This window comes from Atractosteus spatula, chromosome 7 (genome assembly GCF_055471065.1).
Source record: "Atractosteus spatula isolate fAtrSpa1 chromosome 7, fAtrSpa1.hap1, whole genome shotgun sequence".
Taxonomy (NCBI): Eukaryota; Metazoa; Chordata; class Actinopteri; order Semionotiformes; family Lepisosteidae; genus Atractosteus; species Atractosteus spatula.
The window spans coordinates 48512748-48530541 of NC_142712.1; the positions used below are offsets into that span (position 1 = coordinate 48512748).

At 41.9% G+C, this 17794-nt stretch overlaps 1 protein-coding gene across 2 annotated transcripts in view; it reads left to right on the forward strand.

Annotated features, from left to right (window-relative positions):
• tcf12 (transcription factor 12) overlaps positions 1-17794 on the forward strand; it is a 119122-nt gene that overhangs the window by 22536 nt on the left and 78792 nt on the right. For both annotated transcript variants that reach the window (XM_088920988.1, XM_088920989.1), the window contains exons 4-5: positions 9606-9679; positions 16593-16695. In XM_088920988.1, coding sequence (XP_088777114.1) covers positions 9606-9679; positions 16593-16695 — 177 coding nt within the window. The remainder of the gene's footprint in view (positions 1-9605; positions 9680-16592; positions 16696-17794) is intronic.

Genomic DNA, 17794 nt, shown 5'->3' on the forward strand with positions numbered 1-17794 from the left:
GTCTGTGTGCATTGCAGGCCCGTTTTGTTTTAACACCGAGATCATCTAAGGTCGGCAAGCCTCATCCCCTTTGAGTGTGGGACTTGCTCCTGTTTTGCATCCTTGCTCGCCTGACTTCAGAGCACGTGCAAGCCCTGCACATGTCGTTGTGAATGCACATCCACATAGCCAATTATGCCTGTCATATTTAATTTTCATATTCCATTACATAAGCTTTCCTTAAAACAGGCCTTTCTGCAGAGACTGTCGCTTACCTCTCCAGTTTTATGTAGTCGTTTTTTTTTAATTTGGCCAATTTTCGCGAATACTTTCAAATGTTCCACCCTGCGAAAAGGGGGTTGTGTTTTATTTTTCTCTCCCCCTTTTTTGGTAATGAGCCATTCGTGCTCGTCGAACGCCGATCTGGAGGCGTTCCTGGGGACACCAGCTCTGTGAGGAACAGGTAGAGAGAGTGTCACTTCATTATCTACAGGGATCGCTGACGAATGCTTTCTCTCTGAACAACATTCACCCTTTGGTGTGTTTTTTTACTGGATTTTAATTATTGTATAGTTAGACTGTTCTTCTAAATGGTTAACTGATGAGAAAAATAAATCCGTTCTCTGTCTCTCCGATGAACTTATTTTTTGGATATGCGCTGTCTTGCGTAAATGGAAAACGATCTTTGGTTGTCATATTGAAGTGTGTGGAACTAGTGCTGACACACTTCATGTATTTTTGCGAGTATTTGTTTTTGCAATTGTATTTTGCTGGAGAAGTTATAAATAAACAAAAACGTGTTTTGTCTTGATACTGAAAGTGAACTGGATTTGTTTGCCAGGCCAAGAAAATACAGGTTCACCTGAAAGCTTTTAGGTTATCAAGCTATTTTTGGCAATAACCATTATTTTTGCTATTTATTATATTAGATAGCTCCTATTTGTGAAACTGTTGTTTCTAAAAGGAACTGGAGTTAACCATTAGCTGGTCCACCTTAATTTTAAGATTAACAGTACTAAAACTCACAATACAGTATTTAGTACCTCGGAGAAGTCACTACATCCTGCTGCTTTTAGTAAAGACAGACAGGGCTTCATAAAGCTTTACATCTGAACTTATTGCAGCTCACATACAAAATCGCACAGTGAAGGAAAGTGTTTTTTATATCAGTGCCCAGACTCTTCTTTACATCTCGGAGAATTTTTTAAACTGTTATTCAGTAATTACGCACTCCAGAGAAAATTGTCTCGGTCTTTGCCTTCCTAGAACTTTTTCCAATCAGGTTTCACCCAAAATGTATTTTAAACAGTAACTGCGTTTTCATTTTTTATAATTACCATTTTAATTATTAGTCTTAACAAATGTATTTTTCAAATTGAAGATATTTGGGCCATATACAGCTTCCACGTTGCGATAATTTCGCCACCCGTGTTATTATTAGAAAGTGGATAAAAACATAAGAGTTGAGATCAAGGAGGTCTTTGGCCGTACACATGGGCCAAATATGACAAAATAAGTTCAGTTTTAAATTAGGAAACTTAATAAAAAAGTAAAAAAAAAACATTTAATGTGTTTCACTACCTCTTAAATTTGTAGTGTGAAAGATTTGTGAGTTTTCTCATGAGAAAAAAAGTGGGTGCTGATTTAATTCGATGGTAAACGTTTCATGAATGCGGCCCATTGTTAAAGAGTTTCATTCATAGCCCCTTAGCGCAAGATTGAAGTGTGTTTAAAATGAGAGCTTGAAAATAAATCACCCGCTATACAGCGCTCAGAACAATTCCGTGCATGATGCAGAAGAACATGGACACTCTCCAAAGGGAAGTGAATCTAAGGCATAATCACTGTTCGGAATAAATTCCCATGGCATCTATATAAAATGTAGGTGTTACACGCACATGCAATCTGACAAATTATGCTGTCAGAACGCACAATAGACAATAGGTTTATTTGCAACAGAATGAAACAGATGTATAAAAAAACACATCAGCAGGATATAACCGCGACGTTGGCCAAGTGTGAGGCTGAAGTGTTTCACTGAAATGAGCACCAGTTTTTCCAGTAGAGGTAGAAAAAAAGGGAGAAGATTTCAACGCTTGGATTGCTGTGGAAGAGAAATAGCTGATCATAATTCGGCTGAACACTTTCAACTTTTGCTTTACCATCCCAGAAATACAAGGTTTGATACTACAACCCTACACTCTTGATGCAGAGCGTTGCAGAGGTGTGGAACTCAGTATTTCTTTAAACTTGTGTCTTTGTCAGCTGACCAGACCCGTGCTCCAGTCGTGGGGGGAAAAAGACCATGAGAAGCCTGTAGTTATTATTTTGTTATAAGGTTGTGCTGGACCCTAATTTTGTTATTGGGAGCCGACAGAGTTCCTTGAGTAGAATGCGATGAGAAGTGTTCCAGGGAATGGGATTTTGGTGTGGAATTGGAAGGTGTGCTCTAATAAAGCTCTCGTGTTTGCTTGCCGTGTTTTTATAACCATGGCTGATGAAAACTGGGGATGTGTTTTTCACTTCCCCCTCAAGTACACAGATGTTTAAGTTGAAACACCTTCTATTTTGGAAGTTGTGAGCAAAAGGTAAATGACTGGCATTTGACATACAATGACATACAATGTGAAAATTGTATGAACAGAAATGACCTTTTCTGACTGTATTTGTAGCTTGGAAGTATATCGTACTCATATTGACGATTTGATTCTTTTTTTTTTGCTTAAAAACAATAAGGCCATCCATTCATTTTTGAACCGCTTTATCCAACGGGTTGCGGAGGAGGAAAAGCCTAACCCAGCAAGCAGTGGGTTACAAGGCAGGATACACCCTGGACAGGACACCACACAGACAAGCACACACTCAGACCAGGGGCAGTTTTCCTAAGAGCTACACTGTAGTTAACCTACCAGTATGCCTTAGGACTGTGGGAGTGTTTCTCTGGGAGTAAACTGGCAGAGGCAGAGAGCACCCCAGGTCCAGACTGACCCCAGGGCCCCAGCGCTGCAAGGCAGCAGTGCTCGCCACTTCAACACTGTGCCTCCAGTGCTTAACTGAAAACGTCATTTCTGATGTGATTGGAATGATCTGAAAAATCAGACAAAAAATTAAATGCATAAATAATCCTTAAATAAAGGAAATAAAAGAGTGGAAAGTTAAACAGAGATCTCTTGCGGCTGCTAGACATTAAAACAACAACAACAAAGACAAAGAGGAGAACACAGCGCAGGGGCTGTGCCAAAAAAACTCCACATTTAAATCCTCTTCTTGACAGACATTGCATGTAAATGAACTTGTTTTGGCACTGGTTTAGGCAGAGGACGCAGAATTAATAAGTTCTGTGCAAGGAGAGAACAATGCAACAACTTTATTAACTAATGCTCTTGGAATTGACTGAAAATTTCCCTTTGTTTTATATGCTCAGGCCTACGTCTTTTGCTAATCATTTTGGAGATTGGGGAGGAAAGATTTTGTTGGCCTCTGGGAGGGGGAGGGGGAGGGGAAGCATGTGGCTAAGGATGCTTTAGATTGAGCTGACGTTCGTCTTGGAATGGAGCCCAGAAGATTGCATGCCGACCCAGAGCTGATTGCACAGAAGGATGCGCGTGTGAGGTTTATTTAACCACTGAGTAAGGCGTGCAGCTCGTCTTCAAGGAGTTAGCCAAGATGGCTGCAGGTACCGAGGAATTTGCATCTGTAGAGCTGAGGCTATCTGGCGCACCTGGCTAAAATTAGAAACCACATGGGGTTAAAATGGTCATGAAATGAAAGGGCTGATGCCCGGAGTCGATAATAAATTGTAACAGAGAAGTGTATTTCTGTGACTTCTGATTCATCTTGTTTCGGGGCGGGGAGAGGGGCAGTCTGATATGGCGTCTGTAATATTTAATTATTAATTCGAAAAGCTGAAAAAAATTCATACAGAGTAGGCCTCCGAATTAAATTTTTCTTTTCTAGAAAAGCACGGTTACTCTCCGTGAAGTATGTTTGGGGGGGGAAATGGTTTTATACAATCTCCCAAGTGTAAAAATGCCCTTTAGCATTGTTAAAATCTTGGTCCTTTAAACTTTCTGATGGGTGTAATTCGTATAACTAAGAATTGTTTCAGGACTATATGTTTACGCTTTGTTAAACGGTGAAAAATTTAATTTTTTCAAGGGGTCAGTGATCACCGTGTTCTGAAAGTACTCCACAGATTTGGTGTATTCATATTTTTCAATGTCGATGATCAGGTAGTCGGGGTTAATAGAACTTTATTAACCTTTTCCAGCTTTGATCCATAACAAGCTGAGGGAGAGAGCGTTTGGTACGCTCTGGCACGTCTTCCGTAGTCGCCATTAGTCCGCACTGGGTCAAGTGTGCCTGGCAGATTCTGCTCGTTGGTCAGAAACCTGGCTGAAGAATTCAGGGTAATGTCATTGGCCTGGTTTTGATATACCGTTCCTTTCCCGGTTATGATTGAATTTGTGTCGCTAGCACGTTCCATATGGTGTTTTGCAGTTTCTGTAGTAGAAAGTTATTTACTGGTTTGTTAAAGTAGCATTAATTATACTCCCCATTTTTTTTTGTCGTTTTACATTTCCACAAATTAATTCAAGGTTTTGCAGTTTTAGATAGTAGTCACCCCCTAATGTGTATTGTAATGTTAACGTAAGAGGAAACTCAGAATACCATTTGAATCAAGCAACAACTGGAAACAAAACAGAAGACATTCCTAAATTCTAGGAATGTTACGTTTTACAAGCAGGGTGGCGTGGTGGCGCTGTGGTTGACATTACTGCCTTGCAGCTCTGGGGCCCTGAGTCCAATTCCAGGTCTGCGTGGAGTCTGTATGTTCTTCTCATGTTCACATGCGTTTGCTCCGGCTGCTCTGGTTTCCTCCCGCAGTCCAAAGGCACGCTGGTAGTTTTAATCCGCGTGTGGGGAAATCGGTCCTTGCGTGAGTGTGTCTGTGTGCCCTGCTGTGGACAGGAGTCCCGTCCAGGGTGTATCTGTTTCGGGGATAGGAATCGGGTAGAAGTTTTGTGAGAAACCACTCTTCTGTCATGGAGAAAAAATTAGACTGGCCAGTGGAAAAGACGTTAATTGCACATCTTTGTAATGCTCAGTGGGGGAAAAAAAATGTGGTCATACAGCAGAAACCAGTAGCTTTCACCCGCTAAACTACACTTTGTACATGTCTGACATCCGGGGTGCAGGATTGTATGACATTTTGTCTCGAAGGATTTAGAAGATGGTTAAAGCAGCTGAGTCACAGCAGAAGAAACCACAGGAAAAGTTCTCTTTAGAGCTGCCAAATGCGATGATACTCAATGTCCAGAGGCTTGAGCACTGGAGATTTCTTACAGCTTTTTAAAGTTCTCCTATGTTTTCTTAAAATCTAAACCTCAACATTTATCAGAAATATAAATAATTGATTTCATAGGAAAAAAATGTATTACTCATAAACTGTAGTTCTTTATTGGTCCTTGGGGAAGAGCATTGACTCATTCTGGATGATGTCATTTCCTTCACTTTAAATAAAAGATATACATAGGATTTTGCGTAATTTAATGAGGTGATGTTTTACCGCTATTCATACAGTTCAGTGGATTGCTTACTTCACCATTTTTAACTTGTAGATCTACTGTCGGGAATTTTCTGTTTCATGATTTTTATTTTCTGTAAATAAAGCTGATTTCCATCTTTTTTGGATCCATGTGTGTGAAGAAAGCGCTGCTGTTGCTGCACTGCTTTAAAAGCTGCTGGGAGTTTTGCATAACCAGCAGTGCCACCTGCTGATTTTCAAGCATGGCATTTTTTTTTTCAAAACAGGGATGAGGGATAATATTTCCGGCTGTCAGTTACCATCTGGCAGTTGTACTCTCTCGGTTATTGGCAGAATAGCTAAATTGTATTTGGGCAGTATTTAATTGTATTTCTGCTACAAGTCAATGCGGAAAGAAGAAAGAGACAAATACTTGAAAGTCCTTAATGAGGTCATGTTAGTTTGAGCTCATTGGCTTGCCATGAGCCATGCTGGCTGCTACATGTCACTACTTGCATGAAACACGCCTCCTGCAGACAGTTTGCCGGTGCCTTTCTTTCTACTGGGCTTCTTCAGCCCTGACCCATTCTTACTCACAAGCAGTACTTAAAACAAGAAAGTCCATTCGGCTCTTCTAGCTCATTTGTTTGGTAATAGCTGATTTGTTAATTAGCTAGTTGCCAATTTTGCAGTTTCCTCAAAGACTCCAAGTGATTGGCTTCGGTTACATGGCCCCTCAACAAGAATGCGCTTTTAAATGTACGGATGCTGTCTGTTTTTCGTGTACCCGTTCACCCGATTCGCTGTAGCCAAGTGGGTATTGTTCACGTCTCGGCTTGTGATTGCCGACCCCGCTACTGCACACGGGAGACAATGAGGAAGTGCGGGCAAGCTCCTGTGCCCCGCCCACCTCAGCCCCATACTGGAGATTGGAGGACAAGCTGTGTCCCATACAGGCAGAACCCCATGTCTGAGGTGCCCAGGAGGTTGTACGGTCTGTGTGGCTGAAAGAGCCCAGGACGACTAATCCCACCCTACCTTGTGCTCCGTCCTTATTGGTCCGGCCAGTCGGGAGCCCCCCATTAGTTGTGATATGGACCGATGACAATTACAGTTTTCGCCAATATGTTTTGCGGAGGAGGAGTGGCCCAGACCTCGAGGGCACAGGTTGTACTTCTTGAGGTTTCTCTGTGGGGACAGAGCGTTGCGTTATAACATACTTGTTCCAGACAGGGTGGTGTGGTTAGTATCATGTGGTCAGTTTTTATTTCGGTTCTTGATTCCCATGTCTGGGTCTCAGATGACCTTCACTCTGTACAGAAAATGTAAGGAAGCCAGGACACACAGATCGTGCTGATCATCCTGACCATTATTTCTGTTGGTCACCCTGGCTTTTAAAACCAGTCTAATTCTTGAACTTGAGGTACTTCTTCATTACTTGCATTCATTGGCAAAACCCAAGTCATTCATTTTTAAAACCAGTTTCATTTCTAGACCCTTTGGCTTTCTTGTGGGTTTGGGCAGTACGATAGTTCTCGGAGCAGAGCAGACGGCCTTTCTGTTAAATTGGTAAATGAAACTTTTTTTCTTTGTCCGTTTCTAAGAAAAACATGAAATGCCCAGTAACTGCTTTCAATTTCTCATACTTTACTGGGTAACTCAGTCGTGTTGTTGGACGGGGGGTTCGAGATATTTCGTTAGGTACCTGGAAAATGCACGAAGCAAGGAAACTGACGAGCAGGCATTTCACTGCGCTGTCCAGGCAGCTCAGTGCACATGGCTTTCCTTCCATTGTTGGTTAACCGCCCTTGACTGTGCTTGAGGCGTAGTCGGAAGGGGTTAAAAAGCGCTACATCACTGACAGGTACTGCACAGAGCTGATTAGAGGTTCACTAGAGACCGCCGTAAGGGCAGGCACATTTCAAAGCACAAGGGAGCAGAATGTATAGATTGAAGGAAAATCTGTCAGAAGTTACTGTAAGAAAGAGACAAGTGTGTGTCATTACAGGAATTAACGGTCTAAAACTCTGCACCAAGTGACTGAAGCGTTTGCACAGGAAATTAACAATCTCTTGATTCTGGAATTAGAATGAGAGCTATTCCTACATATTCTGTGCACCTTAAAACACTTTAAATTGATAGGAATATATTCTTCTAATTTATTATTGTGTCATTTCCCCGAATTATCCAAACAAATTAAAGTATTAAATTAAGCATTGCACTTAGGAACAGTGTGAAAATGTAAGGGTGTTTCCCGTAGGGTGTTTGAATATCTTTAAATGTAATAATATTATAGAGATTATTTGTCTTAAAAATTGTATTGAACTGTTTTGAGGAATGTCTTTTTAGGATTATATAAAGCTAATTTAGCCATGAAGTCTTTTTCCAAACTTTTTTTCTGCTATCTTAATTTTTGAAAAAAAAAATACACCTTCGTACTTTTAGTGAGTGATTGTATGTGGAAAAAAATTGAATAAACTATAATACTTCTTAGTGAAATGCATTTATATGAAAAGTGCGATCAATAACGCGAGTTTTCTGCAAAATTCCGGTTTACAATTATTTAGCTTATACAAGGATCTGTGGAAGGAACATTGTTACCTGCAAACAATATTGGATAAAAGGACATTAGGAGAGAGAAAACTCATATTTTTGAACTGAGTAGAGTCTCCATAAATGTAATTTGCTGGGTTAGATATTACATTTGTTCATCACATAGCAGATGTTGAATCCATACAATAAAGTATACTCTTTTTTGTCTTTGGCAACACCGTGATTTTAAAATGAGTTTTATTAAATTAAGATGCTCAGCTGCTTTTATAGGGTCAGGCTCTAAATCATTGCCAATCTCTTTCTCTGTTTAAATTGCTTTTTAGCAAACTTAAATGTATACTTTTGTAAAGCGTGCTTTGAAATTTCCATGTGTTACTTGTATAAACCAAAATAAATGAAGCATGGTGAATTGCCTTAATAATTGAGCTAGCCATGCAGATTTTTTTTTTAAAGTTTCTTGAACACGTTAGTCATCAGCTTCCAGGAATACTGTCAGACCATTGTTTAATTTGCCGGTAGAACAGCAGAAGTTTGCCTGATGACTGGGTTGAGTTAAGATTTCATGTTAATATGATTTCTCATCTGCGCTGTGAGGGCGAGATGAAGATTGACCAAAGATGGTTATGAAATTCATGTCTGTTCAAATGGCTGGCACAGTGGCGCAGTGGTTGGCCGGGTTGTCTTGTAGCTCTGGAGCCCCGGGTTCAATTCCAGACATGGGGTGGAATCGGCGCTGTTGCTCGCTTTGTACAGTTTGATGCTCTCCCCCTATTTTTCCTGTCCACAGACATACTGGTAGGTTAATTGGCTTCTGGAAAAGTTAGCCCTGGTGTGTGTATGTGCGCATTTGTCGTCCCTGTGGTGGACAGGCGTCCTATCTAGCCCGCTTAGCACCCGTTGCTTACTGAGACAGGCTCCAGCTTCCCTGCGACCCTGAGGGTAGAGGCGTTTATTGCCATAATTACACCTGTACATTGGAATTCATATTCGCGCTGATCTCTCAGGCCAGGCACAGTACAGCAGACAACACCACACAGTGTAGACAGCGCGTTATAGAGTAGTGGTACATAATAAATAGGAACAACCAGACCAATAGATAAGTTGTAGAGAACAATAAATATGTGGTAGTAAAAAAAAAACATTGCACAGTTACCTGTTAAAATTGAATTAAACACCCGGATTGGATGAAGTGGTTAAAAAGGGGATGGATGCCTGTTTGTTGAACTCTGTGTCTGGTGTGGAAAAGAGACTATCTGAAGTCGCCTAGTGGGAAAGAAGCTGCATTGGTGACAAATTCACACACGCAGAGCTGCAGTTTTGCCATGTGTGCTTTTTGGATGAGATTTCTCTTTTAACGACACAAGCTAATTATAGCTGTCAGTGTGTCTGTCCGCCTATGTGTTTCTAGTGGTATCTTTTGTGTGTAAGTGTGGCTTCACTTCTGCCTCTGCCTGCGGGCTTCAGCACCTGTATGAGCTACAGAGGACAAGTGGGGTTGGTGTTCGCCTGCTGGACTGATGTGGCTGTGTGTCTTCTTCAATGACAGGTATGGACGAGAGGACAAGCACGTCGTCCTGGGGCACCGGGGGCCAGCCCAGTCCTTCGTACGAATCCTCCAGGGTAAGGCTGCCTGCAGATAGGCACTCTCCTTCCTTCTTAAGTACAAGATCACAGAAAATTACTATTTTTTCTTCTCTTTTGTCCCCCCCCCAAAAAAAATTCAGATCTTATTTTCAGACTCTCAGGCTTAATTTTAAACTTTACAGACAGCAAGCAAGACCTGTCCCTGTTATTTCACCTCTTCACATGAATCAGGAGGAGATGGATGAATTCAATTAAGCGTATTTTTTTTAAACTGAGTGGGGGATTTCTTGTACTGATTTAAGTTTTTCATGTTGGATAATTATGTTTAATATATAATATATTAATTACATCAGGATTTGGAAATATTTGTGTATTTTCATTTAATTTTGGTTGATGTGGGTGTGTTCTTTTCTCTCTCTTTCTCACTTCATCATCTCTTGAATACTAATCAGAATGTTCTGTTACAGTTACACTCTGAAACAAAACAAAGAGAGAAAGAGGAACTGATAGTAGATCTATAACCAACAGATTAAAATGAGTGCTTATTTTTGGCAAATGGTAGAGGGGTTCAAGTTTTCCTGTGAAAGGGACCAACCACTGTTTTACTGGCTAAACATTTATATTTTAAAAATACACACACAGAGTGCTTGAAAATATGCATTAAAACTGCAACAGATGTTGCTGCTTTCAATATTCATTTGTTGTCATTTAATACCTTTTCATATATAATATAATCTGCTGGCTGTTTAGGCAGCCCAAGCTAAACTATTTCAAAATGTATTTGCTTTTTTTGTTGAGGTTTTAAATAATCATGAATGAGCTTAAATTGATTACAATTTGAACTCCTCTCGAAATGTGTTGTTAACATTGTGCGTTGTCTTGGAGCGGTGTGTTTCTGTGCGTTTAGGAAGCGGGGTGGACAAGCGAATAAAGTAATAATACTCGAGTGAACGAGACTGTGCTAATACTCCAGCTAAATGCAGATGAAATACTCTCATTGATTTACTGTGTGAGAGCAGGACAGATAATTCCTGTTTGTTTTACACATTTGTTGTTCTTGCTGTCCTGTATGAATTTCATTTAATGTCAATCTCTTGTCACTTTTCATTAGAAATCAGTTAAATGTCAGATCCACAGCGCTGGCGTTCCCTTGTTTATTTCCCAGTGCCCTTCCCGAATGAACATCTACAGGCTATAGTACCATAGACAGGCTGATTTGAATTACAAGATAGAGACACATGATATCTCTGCTTCAGGTACATATAAATCAGTATTTCTGACATTACTGGGAAGGGAAATAAGTCAACAGACAGATGCTTTCGCCACTAAAGTATAAACAGGCGCAATCATTTCAGTGCACATTTGTTTGCTGAGCTTCTTTGCATATAGAGAGCCACCATGATTAGGCCACACTGGGCTGGGGAAGGTGTGATGCGGGGGGGGAAAAAAAGTTGCTCGAGTGTGTTGATCAATGCAGTCATCTGTCCTTGTGATGCGTTTTCGTGGGGGGAAACTGCTTTGCAGGCAGGTAAAGGACACGACGCAATGCACAGTGCATTTAACACAACATGAACCCATTAGCTCTTAAGAGACATACGTGTATGGTCCAAAAAATATAAATAAATAACGTAAAATCTGGAGGGGTGTGTCTTGAGCGAGTTATCGTCCCCCTTCTGAAAAAGCACAAGAACTCCGAGAGGTTGACGGTTCACAAAGCAGGCGTAAGTCAAGAGATGAGAAGCCTTCTCTTTTGCAGTTTTGTAGAAACTCATCTCAAGAACTCTGAGCTATGATCTCATTCAAAATTCATATGTTGCGTTTTACAGTTCGGCTTCAGTTCATGTCTCGAGAACAGTGCTGAGGCTCCAGGTTGCTGTGTAGAATGGAACCAGTTTAAGGACGGCAACACAACCATGTACAGTCATTCTCTCCATTACATGTCTCCATGGGTCTGCGCTGTACAACTGCAGAAAGCAAAGGGAAACGTTCTAATCCCCTTGTATGCATGAACTGATTGTTTTTGTGAACCTCTCTATCTTTCTTTTTGTTGATCTGCCTTCTCTGTCTGTTTAATCCTCCTGCTCTCTCTCTGGTACACAGAGTCATCTTCAGCTCTCCATCAACAAATGCAGTCACAGTAAAAGTTGTGGAATGTTCCCGAGTGTGTTGCACTTTGATCAATTTTTGTAGTTACCTGCGGAGAGCAATGTGATGAGCGTCCATAACTTGTTGCTTTGAGCCTCCAGGAGTGCCTCATTGTCAAGCACTGACTGCATCCAGTAAAACAATCAAGCACTCCTATTGATAGAGGGGCTTTTATTTTGAAGGATAAAATGCCATTATGACATCAGGCTATTTTTGTTCAGTGAGTGAGCGCCAGAAAGAAAGAGACAGAAATAACAGGATGTTTTTGTTATGTGTAACAGACCCAATCTGCTGCCCTTCCACCATTGTTTGTTTTTCAAAGTTCTTGGTAGTTCTTTGTTCCTTGGTTTTAAAATCACCCTGATTCTTTCACCCTCTCCAGAAGTTTCAAGCTCCCATCATCCGCTCCAGTTTGATGTCCATGCCCGTCTACGCGATGTGTGATGACGGGATTAGGCTCATACCGGAACATAATGAACCTGCCTTTGTGCCTTTTCTGGAAATCGCCTTCTAACAAATGATTAAGCCATTGGATGCGTGCTTGTTGTCCACTATGCGTCTGCCTGCATTACCTGCGTTTTTGAACACTGGAATATGGTTGTGGAGTGCAACTTGTAAAACACTTCACAGACATCTCAGAAATTATTCCAAATGAGAAAGAAAATCCATCATAACCCCCCGCCCCCCGATCCGCTTGCATATAGGAAAACCACCCTGACAGACTTTTGGAACTGCCTCTTTAAACCTGAAATTTCTTTTCATTGAGCAGTAAGCCCCTTGCTTTGCGTTTGTTTCTGGTCTTGCAGAAACCGTGCCAGATTGTGCTCCCACAGAGGTGGGTTCTGAGAGGACGGATTATGATTCTTTGAAGCGATAGGGAGAGAATACTTAAGGCACTGGCACAAATATATTTGCATCATGTCAACACTGCTGCAGATGGTATTGTTTTGGCACAGTTTTAATCCTCACGTTAAATTTCCTTTTAAATATTTTAGCATTGAAGTTTCTTTATTTATGCTAAACAATTTGTACATGTCACATACCCACTTCTCCTGTTCTGCTGCCGTGTGTTGTTCACTTGCGTTTCAAAAAAAGAGATGTCAGACAGGATGTGGAGGCAGCCTAGAGGGTTTGTGTGCCAAGCTGGGAACAAGGTTACATTTGGCTGTGAACCTCGCATGGATATTTGGTTGTTATGAGCCATCAGACGTTTGCTGTCCCTTTTCTTAAATAAATAATTTTAACTGAAGTGCACTCCGGTCTGTGGTCTTGTCATATGGCATTTTCTCCCTGACAGTACTCCCAGATGCCTTTGTACCTTTGGCCTAAGTGTGATATCACACCAGTTCTATTTCTTGACCCTCTCATCCCTCTAGAGCTCACTTACGATTTTTTTTCATGTTTCTTCGCACTAGGAAGAGAAAAAACTGTGTTGTGGTGTGAGAAGCAGACTCCTCAGACTTTAAAGAGCAGAAACTAAATTTGGTGATTTGGAACTACAGCGAAATAAAAAAGTCCTTCATATGATTCTGAGGAAGGATTTGCATAAGTGGTTGCACTTCTGATTCTGACTGTGATTAATTCTGCCTTATCTTGGAGATATTTCAGAAAGGTGCCCAAAACAGGGAATGAAGGGTGAATGGGTTTCCAGCTTTGGTCCTTTTTAGAGGAAGATGGAGAGATGCCATTTGAATGGAAATTTCTGCTTGCTAATATTTGCCAATATATGTGTGTAATGTGAATGTAAATATTCACCATACTACGAATTATCCAAATAAAGTAACACTAATGAAACTGATTGTCATTAAAAATTAATGGCATTTTAAGAAGCAATCCCATCCCCTATTTTTTCTTTTAGTATCTTAGATGAGAAATGTTCCAGTAACATGTATACGGTTGTGTCTGTTTGAAGCAGAATTTGTCAATAATTCATTTAGTTTAACACTGTTTGTTAAACCGCGTTTGTTTGCCTACCAGTGAGTTATTCATCCCAGCGACCAGCAGTAAATATTCTGAATTAATGGAGCTCGGGCAGGGGGTGCAGATAGTATTCTCTGTGGCTGCAGAGTTCAGAGCAGAGTGCTACCATTGGTGGAAGGTGAAAGGTCGTGACCTTCCTGCCTGTGGTTAATCAAAGCTCTTGGAGGTCAGGCCAGACTTCATTAACATATGAAATGCAGACAGAACACAGCAAATGTAACTTGTTCTATGAAGAAAGTATGAACAGAAAAAAAATAATTTCAAATGTATTTCTTTCAATTCAAATATGTTAAAATTCTGTAGATGCACGTAGGTATAACCTGAAACACTATGGAGTATCTCCTTGCTGATGGACAGCATTAAGCTCTGCTCCTTTCATTTTACAGCTGCCAGTAAACAGTCTGAAATTGGTGATTTTTTTCCCCATTTCTCATCCCTTTTATAGATAAAAAAGAGCATTTCCAGTAACTGATGCCGCGTGGCAGAGAGACAGACAGGAGCACTTCCCTGAAGTAACTCCAGCCTTTTCTGTTGTCAAAGGCTCCCCCCCAACCCCCCCAACGCACGCGCACGTGTAATAGTTCATTCCTCTCTTTGGGGGCGCCGCCGCCGCTGCGCCACGCTGACCTTGGCCAGGAGCCGCTGTGCTTTCTGGGCAGCCGCTGCTGCCCGCGCCCCATCTGAGAAACGCATGGGGCCGCGCCCGCGGTTACCGCAGGACAGCCCCCACCGTCGCCTCCGCCGCTCTGCGCGTGTCTCCGAGCTTGCCTCCCCCCGTGTCCGTCACAGGCGCCTCGTCATGGGCAAAGACTCACCTGGGACACGAGACTCGATGCCAGTTGACTTTAAAGTGGCATAGCGAGGGGGGCGGTGACTCGCATCCTTAAGTGGCTTCAGTGATGTGACAGTTATTTAGCCCGGAGTTGCTGGCCCCCTGGCTGAGCTGACAGCGTGCAGCCGAGATAGCGAAGCCCGGCTTCGTTCCCATTAAGGCCTTCTTGAATGCTGGCCCCGGAGAGTGGGAAGTGATGAGTGTCCTGTGATTGATGATCTAATAGCCCCGGCGGACGGCGCGGACGCACGCCGTTGCTCCGAGCTCTTGTCCACTACTCCTTAGCCTTTTCACTCCCGTCTCCCTCCGGGATCCTGTCAGCCCCTTCAGGATCCAGGCAGCGGCCATGCCTTATTTAGGTTATGATATTTAACCCGTCAGTAAAATGTACTCGGAAATGAAGAACTGTTGAACCTTAAGAACGGCTTTCTTTCTGCCTTTGTTCTCCAGACAGGAATTCAACCTGCAATTATGGTTACGAAATTTCCAGACTTTCTGTACGCTATTGTTGTGTTCCTGCACAGTTTATTTTCCCTACTTCCTCGGTGCGGGGGGCGGTTGTGTTATTTTATTTCGTCGTGGAGCAGTGACCATACAAGCACAATGGGAAATCTCAGCAGACTGCTTTGATGCAGCCAGCATCCTGCTGCCAGTGAAATTATTCGATCACCCTCCAAAAAAAAAGACGGATAATAAGATTTAGCTTTTAGTTTGTGTCAAATTCATACGGCCGGAGTTCTGGAAGTCTATAGAAATGCAGCCCCATGACTGTGTGCGATTTTGCTGTTCATCCCATCCACATTAATGCAGTTTTGGGGAACAGATTGCGCAGCCCTGCACCAGACTCGCTCGTCTTGAGTCCAGACAGATTTCCTGGGAGGTTAGGATTAGTATTGCTACAGAGTATCTTTTATTGCAGGAGACCCAGAGTTTTTAAAAGATCCAAGTGTGACCAATATTTAGGCCAAAGCCTTATAGCTGATAGCTTTCATGAAAGGGCACTGTTTAAAGTACAGTGGAGGAAGAAAGGTTTTGAATTTACAGACACCTGACGGGTGAAACAAGTTATAGTGGTCTTCTTTCAAGAAAAAAATATACGCCTATTTAGCAGTTCTGCTTATTTTAATGCTCTAAACTGGTGGCATAAGAATCTTCTGCAGAAATGATGCGACAGTAAGTGGCCCTCTGCAGAACAGTGCTCTCGTAAGCCAGGGAACACTGAAAGAAAATCCCTCACCTTTCTTCGAATGTGGGCAATGGTTCTTTTTTAAAAAAAAAATTGAAATTTTGAATACTGTAGTAAATACACACTTGTCTGCAGCAGTCAAGCTTACACATACAGTAAGCCTTTATCTGCAATCAACTAATTTATTATTTGGATAGAACTGCTAAGCAGTCATGCTGTGCTCTACCACAGTTGTGGGCTCTGGGATCTGATGAGTACCCTACAGTGTCTCTGTATTGAAATCATCACAGGAGTCAAGGCCAGCAGCACAGAGTGATCATTTGTGGTCATGTTTACTGGATGTGGGTTGGTAGAATGTATAGACTCAATGCTTCCCAGCGTGTGTAAACAATTTTAGGAAACTGTGTAAATATATATAATTATAATAAATATATGATCGGCCTTAATTGGATCTTTTCAAATCCTCACCACTACTCAGACCTGAAAGATGAGGCAGTACCTGTTTAACCTTGTTTTGCGGTCTGCGGCGATATTATGGGAACTGAAAGCCCAGTTTGTCGCTGGGTCTTTTCTGTTATCTTTAAGGCTAGTGTTTTGGTTGTTTTTTTTTTGTTGTTGTTTTTTTTTTCTCAAGACCAGACCAGTGACAAACCTATGATTAACACCAGGCAAGACGCAACACAAATGGGAAAGCTAATGTTTGCAGCGACGATCGACCAATTGCAGTCACGCGCACTAATTAGAGGAGTGTCATCGCACTCAATTAGGGGCACCGGCTAATAATCTGTGTAATACTCTTCCTGCAGGGGTTTGCAGACAGTCCTCATTATGGTGATCACTTGACTGACAGTCGATTAGTGTCCCATGAAGGATTGTCCCCGACACCTTTCATGAACTCCAGCCTAATGGGTAAGTAGGTAATTCTTGCCAAGTAGACCCTCAAAGCCTCTTTCGTCAGGAAACAGCCATTCCCACCCACCCCCACCCCACCCCCCCCAGCTCTCTGGACAAGGCGCATCGCGCATCTGGGAGCAGTGACAGAGTTTTTTTTTTCTGCGGTGACAGTACTGTCTGTGGAAGCTGACCGTCCCCTGGGGTGCAAGTCACACCATCAGTATGATTTTCCATCACAAAAGCCTTGCTCCCAGCCATCAGGAAGCCAGTGGCAATGCGGGACCTGCGAAGGGTTTTTTTGTTAAGGAGATGGGGCTGTAACAGACATTTCCGAGGCAGCTATGGCAGAAGCAGTTCAGGCCCATGTAGAGTAAAGAAGGGATTTTCCACATAGTTAATTACTTCCAGGTGATCGTGCTGTTTGTTCTTTTATTAGTAGTCATTCAATTCCAAGGTACAGTTGTGGTTCACTGGTTTGCCTGCTTGCGTATGTTAGAAGTACAGCAGCGTTTTCCAACATTTCGCCACGCTGTGAGGTCCAGACTGGAGGATGGGTGCAGAGCAAAGTAAAAAAATCTCAAGCAAGAAGTAAAGTTTGCGACTGCAGACCACATGGGAGCAGATTGCCTTTTCTAGATAGTGGTCTAATTGTACTTGGAGTATAAGCAGCGAAATATGGAAATGGGACTGGCATAGTGATTCATCAAGGAATTAGACAATCTGATTTCATGTGTAAATTGCCTGTGCTTATCTGACAGAAGGATTGGCCAATTCCAGGAGATGAGCCTTTTCTTATCAAATGGAATTTTGCTGTAATATCTGGGATTTACATGGAATTACTTACTTTGGAGCAACCTTATTAAATCAAGTCTTTAAGGTTATTATTTGGAATGAAAGAGGTGAACACGTGTGTTAGATGTAATACAATTAAGCATTACGATCATATGCGCAGCGTTTCAGGAACGGCGGCTGCTGTTTGTGCGCGTGACCTATTTTCTGTGATCTCAGCATTGCCATTTTAAGACAGAGCCGTCCATGGTAATCTAAGTGGATTACCTAAATCCAAATCCTAGTGGTCTGCAATTTCTTTTTCAAAACCTTTCTATATTGCAGC